Here is a 10,920-nt window from a genome sequence, read left to right as displayed (position 1 = left end):
GGGTGTTTCTTAGTTTCTGTGTTGTAAAAGAGAGGCAAAGTCTGATCTATATCTATGTTGTATGACAAAATTAGTCATGTGAATAGATTTTTTAAAAAATATTGTAAGTGAAGCTTTCATGGAAGCAATGCTTGTAACAATTGTAGACCCATATAAACTAAGGTTTGGCTTGGGAATTAGAAATTTGAAATTCATGCTCTTAGAATCATTTCAATTACTTCTGAAAAATAAATCAATTGATTGGACTAACATGTCTATTAATATGGTTAAGAAAAGAATATCACGAATCAATGGAGTGAGATCTCTGCATTTTGTATTTATCTCATTTGTTTCAGTATAACATTCAAAGGAGATGGGTGATTAAATCTGGTATACTATATGTTACTAAAATGTCAATTGGCAAATATTTATTAAGTGCAACTAGGTAAAGCTAGGTGGTGCAATGGGTAGAATACTAGTCCTGGAGTCAAGATTTATCTTCCTGAGTTCAAATCCAGTCTCAGACACTTAACAGCTGAGTGACCCTAGGCAAGTCACTTAACTCAATTTGCCTCAGTTTCCTCATCCATAAAATGAACTGGAGAAGGAAACAGTAAACCACTCGTCCCTTTGCTAAGAAAACCTCAAATTGGGACACAAAGAGTCAGACACAACTTAAAATAACTCAACAACAAAGTGGCATGCACGGTGGTGGGGTCAAACAGTCTATATCTAGTGCAAAAATTGGGGTGTCTAAAAGTCTAAGTGCAATTTTTATCATTAAAAAATAAATCCACACCAAGACTTTTAGGACACCTCATCTATACAGAATAATTTGGTGGTGGTGGTAGCTAGCAACTCAGGGAGGACCTCTTGTAGGAAGTGACTTTGAAGGAAACTAGAGATTTTAAGAGGTGGTGGTGAGGACAGAATGCATTCTAGGGCCAGGACTGAATGGTCTTTTATAAGGACATGACATAGCAATCAGAAAACTATTAAGAAAGCAATTCGCCATGGGTATGTGTACTCTCTTTAGTGTATGGTGCTCCAAGAGAAACTCAAAAGGGCAATATTCTAGTCTTCACAGACTCTCAGAGAATTTTCCAGAACAAATGTGCCAAATATACCTCAGTTGATTTGCTGAGGTCAGCAAGTATTTAACTTAGGAGAAAGTGTAATGAAGGGAGAGTACAGCCCCAAGGTGAGTCAGTATTCTCCCTTCTCCTTGTTGAATTTCCAGCCCAAGCTGTCTTCCTATCTGTCCTACATATTACATGTAGACACTCCAGGCTGTCCATCCATTTTCATGTCATACTCTGGGCAACTGACATTCCTTATCTACTTGTATATGGTTGGGTCAAAAACTCTTTTGAGGGATTGTGGCTCTCTCCTTTCAGGAAGCTCCGCCGCCTTCCAGAACTGGATGTAACTAGGAAAAGGCCATCTACAAAGAGGGGTGACTTGAGGACCTCAACATCCCCAGGGAATCTTTCTCATCCACTTGTAATCTGCCTCCTCATCACAACGGTGAATACCCCAGGCAAGAAGACAAGTCTTAATTTTATACTTTGTTGTCTATTATTTATGATGAGAGGATCATTGAATAGGATTATTTCTGTCCTCAGACTTTTTTTGAGTGATTTTGATGTGTTGATGGGAGATACTTGTGTGAAAAAAGGACTGTAAGGTGGTATTTCTTTCTAGTCAAATAGTTTTTTTCATAATTGACAAAGCCCAGCTGGTTCTTATATCTTCTACATTTTTTGTCAATTGTGAAATGGTAAAACTGTGATCTATTGTAGAATATTCACAAAGGTCTGCTTATTCCCTCCCCTACCATGTATGAGTTTGATTTTTGTTAAAAGTTTTATATAGATGGGAAAGTAAGCATGGAGTTATGTCTTCTCAGTCACCTTTTTTTTTTTAAGCTATGAGTAAAATAGAAGATTTTTTCATGTCTTAAGTATTCCCTTCTGTTTTGAACTGATCATTCGAGATGTCCCCCAAATGATAGCACTTTCAAGAACAGATTTCCATATTTAATTTGTCCAATCTGGCTGCTTTCCCCATCTTTGTTGTCTTTCAGAGAACATTAGGCAACATTAAAAAATGTTTGTTGAATTGAATTGAATGTTGTAGAATGTTGTAGAAAAATGGATTTATATGACCTTGGAGGTGTCTCTGGAAACTTGTAGCATCAAGACTTCCAATGTATTGTAAAATAGTAAGAAAAAGAAATTATCACAGTGTCCTGGTCTGACATCTCTGATTAAACAACCTAAATGATATTCCTCCCTTCAATAGAAGATTTAATCAATTTTTAAACTATTTTATATTTATTTAATTTATTTATTTTTGCTATATTTTGAATTCTATGTTTCCCTCCCTCCTTTGCCAACCTGGTACAAGGGAAGGCCAACTCTTGATTTATACATATATGTGGAATAATACATACTTGTGTATAAAATTTCTTTCTCTGAGTGGATAGCATTTTCCTTCATAAGTCCTTCATGGCAGAGTTGAATATTCACATTACTCAGAACAGCTTAGTCATTCACAGTTACTCTTCAAATAAAATTTATTACTGTATACAATCTTTTCTCTATTCTACTCGCTTCATTCTGCATTAATTCATGTAAGTCCTTTTGAGATTTTCTCAAATCAACCTCATTTCTTTTTTTTTTTTAGGTTTTTACAAGGCAAACAGGGTTAAGCGGCTTGCCCAAGGCCACATAGCTAGGTAATTATTAACTGTCTGAGATCAGATTTGAACCCAGGTACTCCTGACTCCAGGGCTGGTGCTTTATTCACTATGCCACCTAGCTGCCCCAACCTCCTCATTTCTTACAGCACAATAGTATTCCATCACAATTATATACCACAACTTGTTCAGCTATTCCCCAGTTAAAGAGAGCTGCTGTAAATATTTTAGAACATAGAGGTTCTTTTCCTTCCTCTCCCCCCCCCCCCACAAGAAGATTTAATTCATTTAAGGGAAGGATCTTAATTTCCTGAAACTAAGACCTTGCCTGTTGCTGACTCAACTAGGAATAGGAATGCCTTTATTTTTAAATCCAATTATTTGACTTAGTCTTCCTGAATATTTTTGAGCAAAAAGGGCAAAACCTTTGAGGGAATGGTCAAAGAGGAAGAAATTGGTTTCAGGGAAGTATTCCTTCAATATTACCATTGTTCGTTGTAAAGAAATAAAAAAAAACACCCAAAATACTAAGATAAAGACTTGTTTTACTTTGCTGTGGAATTTTATCTTTTTTTTTCATTACAATAAGATATGGACATATTTCGTAGGTCAGAGAGAATTCCATTGGACAGGAAAAACTTTTGAGCAGTTGGGTCTCTCTCCAAGTGAGAATGCTTGTAAGGATATTTATAGACTATCTTGGACAAACTTTGCCTAAATGTAGAGAAGAGAATTTCCCCCCCACAATTAAATAACTTCAGTTGGTGACCAGGAGCTTAACCTCTGGCAGTTCTGGGGAATTCCATGAACCTTGTGGCTGGCTCTCTGTTCAGGGTTTCAGAACTGGCAGAGAAGTGGCAGATTCATTTCCTACACTTTTTTTTTTTCAGTCTCTACACTCTTGATTTCATCTTCTCTTCTAGGGTGGATTGAGTTTATTATCAGTCTCTCTCTCTCTCTCTCTCTCTCTCTCTCTCTTTCCTTCCTACAAACATACTAGTATTCCCCCATTATTTTTTCCCCCTTGGCAATGGGGTTAATTGACTTGCCCAAGGCCACACAACTAGGTAATTATTCAGTGTCTGAGGTCGAATTTGAACTCAGGTCCTCCTGACTCCAAGGCTGGTGCTCTATCTACTATTCAACCTAACTGCTGCCAGTGTACCCCATTGTTAAAAACAACAAAACCCTTCTTACTTGATTCTATCATTCCTGCCCCCTAGCAATATTAAAATTCTTCTCTGACTTAGTAAACTTCCCTTCCTCTCCTTTCCTTCTTTTCTAGAACCTCTGCATTCTGGTTTCTTCTCAGTCCTATAAAGGAAAGGAGATGTTCTTATGGAAGCCCAGTATGGAGATATGCTATAATTTTTTGGGGGGGAATGATAGCTAGAATTATGCATATATAATGGTGAGGTATGGTGAGGTAGACAGTGAAGCAGATAGAGACAGGGAGAACTGAGTTTAGATCCTGATTCTGACATTCATTAGTGGTAAGTGGGCAAGTCACTGAGCCTCTTTTTGCCCCAATTTCCTAATCTGCAAAACATGATAATAATAGCCCCTATCTCCATGTATTATTCCCCTCCTCCCCTGACTTCCCATTCACCCCCTTTATTCTATTGTTTTCCTTCCATTGATTATTTCCAATCTATCTTCTTGACATACCATTTGGCCACAGCAGGTTGCCTCCACCATTATTTTTCTTTCCTTTTCTTTTTCTTTTTTTTTTTTTTGTCTTCACCATTAATGATTGTGAGTTCCTTGAGAATAGACTGTCTTTTGCCGTTCTTAGTATAGTGCTTAGCAAGGCAGCTAAGAAGCGATTGAAGCGGGGCAGCTAGGTGGCACAGTGGATAGAGCACCAGCCCTAGAGTCAGGAATACCTGAGTTCAAATCCAGACTAAGACACTTAATAATTACCTAGTTGTGTGGCCTTGGGCAAGCCACTTAACCCCATTGCCTTGCAAAAAAACCTAAAAAATATAAGTGATTGAAGCCATTAGTGTCAGGAGAACCTGAGTTCAAATTTGACCAGCTAGTTGTGTGACCCTGTGTTTGCCTCTAGATTTTACAAATTGCTGAAAGGTTTTGTGAGCAGGTGCTGGTTTTGTTTTGTTTATTTGGTCAGTGGTTTCAGCTGTCTCAGACTCTTCATGAGTTCATAAACACCACACTTACCACAGAAAGTCAAGTTCTTTGAATCATGTATCTCATTGTAAAAGAAGACTTCCATATTTTACTTAGACATCATACTGAGTACTCTACAGTTATCCTATTTGTGAGGAAACTGAGGCAAACAGAGGTGAAGTGTCACACAGAGTCACACAGTTAGTGAGTGTCTGAGGCTGGTTTGAACTCAGGTCTTACTATTTCTCTGCCAGCCACCTAGTTGACTCAAAAGCTTGAAGCAAAAGGTCTGGTTGACAGGCTGAATAACTTCTACCTGTCCAAAGAGCCACTCCAGAGTAAAGAGGATGTACCCCATGGTAGTGTCTACCCTTGGGGACAAAAAACGACTGACTGTGAATCCCTTCCTGGCTAGTTCCAATGAGTGCCTTCCTGGAAGGATTTGGGAGCAGTTTGGTCACAGTGCCGGACAGCTGTCCTTACTAACCTTCACTTGCTATTCCTGACCTTAGTGGCCACAAAGATTTATCTATCTATCTATCTATCTATCTATATATATATATGTATACATATGTGTATCATTTATATATATCATATATTCATACATCACATATTATTTATATAATAACTAAAATACCAATATTTATTATTTAACCATTAATATTAATAATTATATTCATTACTTATATTAATAACAATTATCAACAATGATTTACTTTAATATATTTAATATAATATATTATAAGAGCACATATTAGTTTGAAAATGTTTGTAGTCACCAATATACAGATTAAACCCCATTGTTTTGAGCACTGTTATTACTGCATTCTAAAAGAGAATAGAGACAACTGTGTACCTGAGGGTGGTAATCTCTGTGGGAAGGGACCATACTGCTATCTGGACATGGAGTTAGGAAGATTCATCTTCCTGAGCTCAGATCTAGCTATCCTAGCTGTGTGATCTTGTGCAAATCACTTAACCCTGTTTGCCTCTATTTCCTCCTCTGTCAAATGAACTAGAGAACCTTTGCCAAGAAAACCCTAAATGGGGTCACCGAGAGTTAGACATTCCTGAAACACCTGAACAGCAACAAAGATTGGGAAAGAAGATAAGACTTACTAAATATTATATTAATTACTTATTAAAATGATAAAAGTCTTTCTTTAACAATCCATTTCTTGTCAATATTCTTACTCCTTCACAACAATGAGTGATTGGCACACCTTAGAGGCAGGACTAGCATCAGAGTGTCCTCACTAAGAAGAGAAAATAAGATTTAATTAGATACCTCTGGGAGCAGACCAACATTACAGTGATAATCTGGGATGTGTGTAAATAACTCAAAGGACTCCACTGGTTGAGCCAATTGGAACAAACCACTGACCTGGCAGGTCTCCAAATGCGTCGGGGTCTAGGTGGGTTGGGGTAAGCTGCTACAGATGCAATCCTTATTGGGTGAGACTCTCTAATGAGTGAGATGCCAATGGGCCAGTGAGCTCAGAAGTCCAGAATTCCTTGAATGACCACCAGTGTTCCATAGAGAATGACCTCACTCATCAATGTCGGCCATTGAATTATATTATGAATTAGGAATCCCTTCTGACCAATAACTGTGGAGAGCTTCTCAATTTGAAATACAACTGTTCACTATGCACCTCCCATATCTGTATTTCCATGGGCTCCTACAGGGTCCTCAAGGGACCCCAGGGAAAGAATCATGTGAGATTGAATAATTTTCTGTAATATGTTGGAGCTTGATGTCCTGAGAAAATCTAGTTGATTCATAAGACATGTTCTTGAAATAACCCTAGATATTTGGTATGAAATAGGGAATTAGAGGACTCTCTGACTTGCATAACCTTTCAGCTGCCAGGCATGTGAGGATGAGAGATTAGTATTTAGCTAGCTTGGACAAAGAAAGGGGAGGACAGTCTCCAGATAAAATTTATAACTTTAACAGAACAAGCAGGATAGTAATTCAGAATATCATTTTGTACTAGCTATTGCTATTGGTCAGCTGACTAGAAAAATAATCATACTTTCAAGGATCGTATCTTTGTCTATTGATAGGATCCCCATTACTAGGTACTGATCTCATACAAAGCCTTCTGGCTCCTTGAGGTGGTGAATCTGGTCAGAAAACCTGAATTCAAACCCTGTCTTAGATATTTGCTTACAATGCAACCTTGAACAAGTCACTTCGCCTCTGTCTACCATGATTATAAATAGGGATAGTTATTGTTGTTCAGTTGCTTTTTTGGTTGTGTCCAACTCTTGGTGATCCCATTTGGGGTTTTTTTGTGCAAAGATACTTAGCTTGCCTTCTCTAGCCCATTTACAGATGGGGAAACGGAGGCAAACATGGTAAAGTGACTTACAGCTAGTAAACATCTGAGGTCAGATTTAAATTCAGAAAGAGAGTCTTCCTGACTCCAAGTCTTGTGCTTTATGTGGTGTGGTACTACCTGGCTGCCTTGTTTTTTAGCTAACTTTCTTTTTTCTTTTTTCTTTTTGCAAGGCTTTGGGGTTAGGTGGCTTGTTCAAGGCCACACAGCTAGGTAATTATTAAGTGTCTGAGGACAAATTTGAACTCAGGTCCTCCTGACTCCAGGGCCAGTGCTCTATCCACTGTGCCACCTAGCCGTCCCTTTAGCTACCTTTCAATAAATAACGATATATTGAGGGCCAGTGTTGGAGAACACAGAGATGTCAGACTTGAAAGCCCCCAAACTCTCAGGGCAGCCCAAATCAGACTGAAATGTAGCTGAGAAGTGTTAATAAAATAAATAAAAATACTATACAACATAGATAATGTTGTAGTATTCTAAATCTATATGCTACTAGATATTGTATTAACTCCACTGAATATTTTTGTATTTTGTATTCCAGAATTTGGAATTAAAGATCCCGAGTTCAAATCCTAGCTCTGAAACTCACCAGTGGCAAGTTGCTTAGTAAATGATTTTATCCATCTAGTCCCAGTTTCCCTATCTGTCCAACAAAGGGGTTGGACTAAGTAACTCTGAGAAGTCTATGATCCTGTTCCTTGTTCAAAACACATACAAAGACAGTTCAGAAGAAAAAAATACCTCCCCAAAACAAACTCATCCAGACCTCTCAATCCACTGGAAGTAAAAGTGGGGTGGAAAGGTTCCCATTATTATATTTCTTTCTAGAATTCAGAAATACAGGAAAAGCAAATGGTTGGCTGTCATATTTAAATAAGCAATAATCTAGTGGTTTTGTTGAAAAAAAAAAGGTAAGACAGAGGTACAACTAATATGGGGCAGGAGAAAAGACAGAAAGGAATGTACCTGAAAATTACCAAGTAATGTCATTCCAAAGGAAGCCAGACACAAGGCCACCAAGCCACTCACGTTTAGCCACGGATTTAAAACTTTGGGTTTCAACTGTATGAAGCGGAGAACTGCTACCACAAGAGCTAAAAATCAAACAAAAACATAAAACACCAAATAAAAGTTTAAAAGTCACAACAGCAAACTTTTCTTCACATTATTATGTGTGGAAATGCCCATCAACATCAATAATCATTGGGAAAATTTCCATTTGACGCTTGAGTCATTAATCTTTTTTTTTTTTTTTTTTTTTTTTTTTTAGTTTTTACAAGGCAACTTGCCCAAGGCCACGCAGCTAAGTAATAATTAAGTGTCTGAGGTCAGATTTGAACGCAGTTCCTCCTGACTCTAGGGCCGGTGCTCTATCCACTGCACCACCTAGCTGCTCCTAGTTAATCAGTTTTTAGGGAATCCAATGTACCTCAAGCAGGTAGTGATGACAAATGTGCATTGCAGGGAAGAGTGAGCATAACATTCTTGGAGTTCTTAAAAATGTCAGCACAGGAAAAAGAAGCTTAGATCGGATGTCACACAACACTAAGCTTTATTTGGGATTTAGAATCTGAACTCCAATTCTAGCTTTACCCTTTCCTACTTCTTTAACTTTGAGCAAGTCACTTACATTTTTATTCTGTAAATGGTGGGTATTTTTACTGTTACATTTAATGTATTTAAAATATAGAAAGGTGATTAATTTGGATTGTAAGGAGTCATGGTGAATTCTTTTCTCTATATTTGTTTATCCTGTAAAAGCACTCAGATTAATAATTCTATTTAGGTCATGACTACGAATTATCAGTGTTCCCCAAAACTCTCATTATGAGCCCCTTTCTTTCCTCCGACTGTACTACATCACTTGCTCTCACCAGCTTCTGAGGATTCATCTATCAAATCTCTGTAGATAATTCTCAGGATCAATTTATCCTGACCTATTCTGGGTGGTGTCATAGTGGATAGAGAGCAGGGCCCAAGAAGACTCATCTTCATGGGTTCAAATCTGTCTTCAGACACTTACTAGCCATGTGATCCTGGGTAAGTAACTCAATCCTATTATGCCTTAGTTTCCTCATCTGTAAGATGAGTTGGAGAAGGAACCAATAAATTACTGCAGTATCTTTGCCAAGAAAACCTCAAATGGGATCACAAAGAGTTGGACATGACTGAAATGGTTGAATAACAATAAAAACAAAAACCTTTCTCTTGACCTTTAGTCTCCCATCTCTGTCTTTTTAAAATTTTTTGTTTATTTAAGGCAGTGGGGTTGCCCAAGGTCACACAGCTAAGCAATTATTAAGTGTCTGAGGCCAGATTTGAACTCAGGTCCACCTGAGTCCACTGTGCCACCCACCTAACCCTTCCAACTGTCTTTTGGCAGTTTCCCATAAACTTATCAAATTTAGTATATCCAAAATGGACTCTTCTAAACCCTTCTCTCTTTTTAAATTTCCCTATTACTGTTGAGGGCACCCCCATTCTCCCAGTTCCCTAGGCTCAAAACCTTCACTCCTCACTCTCTCCCCTCCTCTATCTAATCTGTCCCATAAGTATCTGTTGTATATGGCCTCTTCTCTTCCCCACCACCTCATCACCCCATGCTTGGACTAATGGAGTAACCCAAGGGTGGGCTGCTACAAATCTCTTGACTTCATTCTCCCATCAGCCCCTAGTTATTATTTTTTTTAAAGATTTTTCAAGGCAATGGGGTTAAGTGGCTTGCCCAAGGCCACACAGCTGGGTAATTATTAAGTGTCTGAGGCCGCATTTGAACTCAGGTACTCCTGACTCCAAGGCCAGCGCTCTATCCACTGTGCCACCTAGCCGCAACCCCCCCCCCAGTTATTTTCTTAAAGAGTAACTCTCACCACATCACCTCCTTACTCAACCAACTTCAATGGCTCCCTATTCCTCTTGACGATCTTTGTAAAACCCCTTCCTAGTTTTCCACGTACTCTCGAATCCATTGACCCTGACTTCCTTGCTGCTCTCACACAATGCTATCTTCCTAACCTTGGACGTGTTGTCTTCTGTGTCTGGGGGTTCTTCTCCCCCTTACTTTTACTTCCCGACTTCTCCGTCTTCCTTCAAGTCTCAGTTTAAAAATCTCACCATCTCCAAGAGACCCATCCTGATTCTCCTTCAATTCAGTGCCTTTCCTCAGTGGATTAGCTGTGTCCTGCCTGTATTTTACTTATATGTAGTATTTTACGTGTTATCTGCCCCCCATTAGACTGTGAGAGCCCCCCTCCCCCTTCCCCATTCATATCATCTGTATCAGACTTATAAATGCTTCCATCAGCAGTTCCTTTCCAGTCTATGGCTAAATTCATGTTTCACTATTTATCCATCTGTAATTTCTGTAATGATTTTTGCCTTTCATTCTAGGGTTTAGCCTGGTATATCCTTGCCCCCTCCTCCTCCCCTTTCCCCATTCATATCATCTGCATTGGAGGAAGACTTATAAATTCTTCCATTGGCAGTTCTTTTCTAGTTCATGGTTAAATTCTTGTTTCATTGTTCATCCCTCTGTAATTTCTGTAATGTGTTATCTAATCTGTAATAGGACACAGCAATCAATCTATTTGGGATAAAGGTTAGGTGGGAGCAAAGTGATATTTAGATAAAAAAATTTAGTTTTAGTCTTTCTCTTCATCATCACTTTAAGATATATACTAATAGATTAGCAGACAGGATGTTTACTAATGTCTTACTGCTTCAATGCTTAGGGGACACAGTGACCTGTTGGAGTTGTTAATT

The 10,920-nt window shown here is 38.5% G+C and overlaps 2 protein-coding genes across 7 annotated transcripts in view; one reads left to right on the top strand and one right to left on the bottom strand.

Moving 5' to 3' along the window:
* ENOPH1 (enolase-phosphatase 1) overlaps positions 1-1,546 on the top strand; it is a 43,721-nt gene extending 42,175 nt beyond the window's left edge. Inside the window, exon 8 of the transcript XR_012476880.1 lies at positions 1,377-1,546. The gene's annotated coding sequence lies outside the window, so the exon portion shown is untranslated. The remainder of the gene's footprint in view (positions 1-1,376) is intronic.
* TMEM150C (transmembrane protein 150C) overlaps positions 1-10,920 on the bottom strand; it is a 78,387-nt gene that overhangs the window by 5,464 nt on the left and 62,003 nt on the right. For all 6 annotated transcript variants that reach the window (XM_074228524.1, XM_074228527.1, XM_074228525.1 and 3 more), the window contains one exon: positions 8,125-8,252. In XM_074228524.1, the coding sequence (XP_074084625.1) occupies positions 8,125-8,252 (128 nt within the window). The remainder of the gene's footprint in view (positions 1-8,124; positions 8,253-10,920) is intronic.

This window comes from Macrotis lagotis, chromosome 3 (genome assembly GCF_037893015.1).
Source record: "Macrotis lagotis isolate mMagLag1 chromosome 3, bilby.v1.9.chrom.fasta, whole genome shotgun sequence".
NCBI lineage: Eukaryota > Metazoa > Chordata > Mammalia > Peramelemorphia > Peramelidae > Macrotis > Macrotis lagotis.
This window is presented reverse-complemented; position numbering and strand designations above follow the sequence as displayed.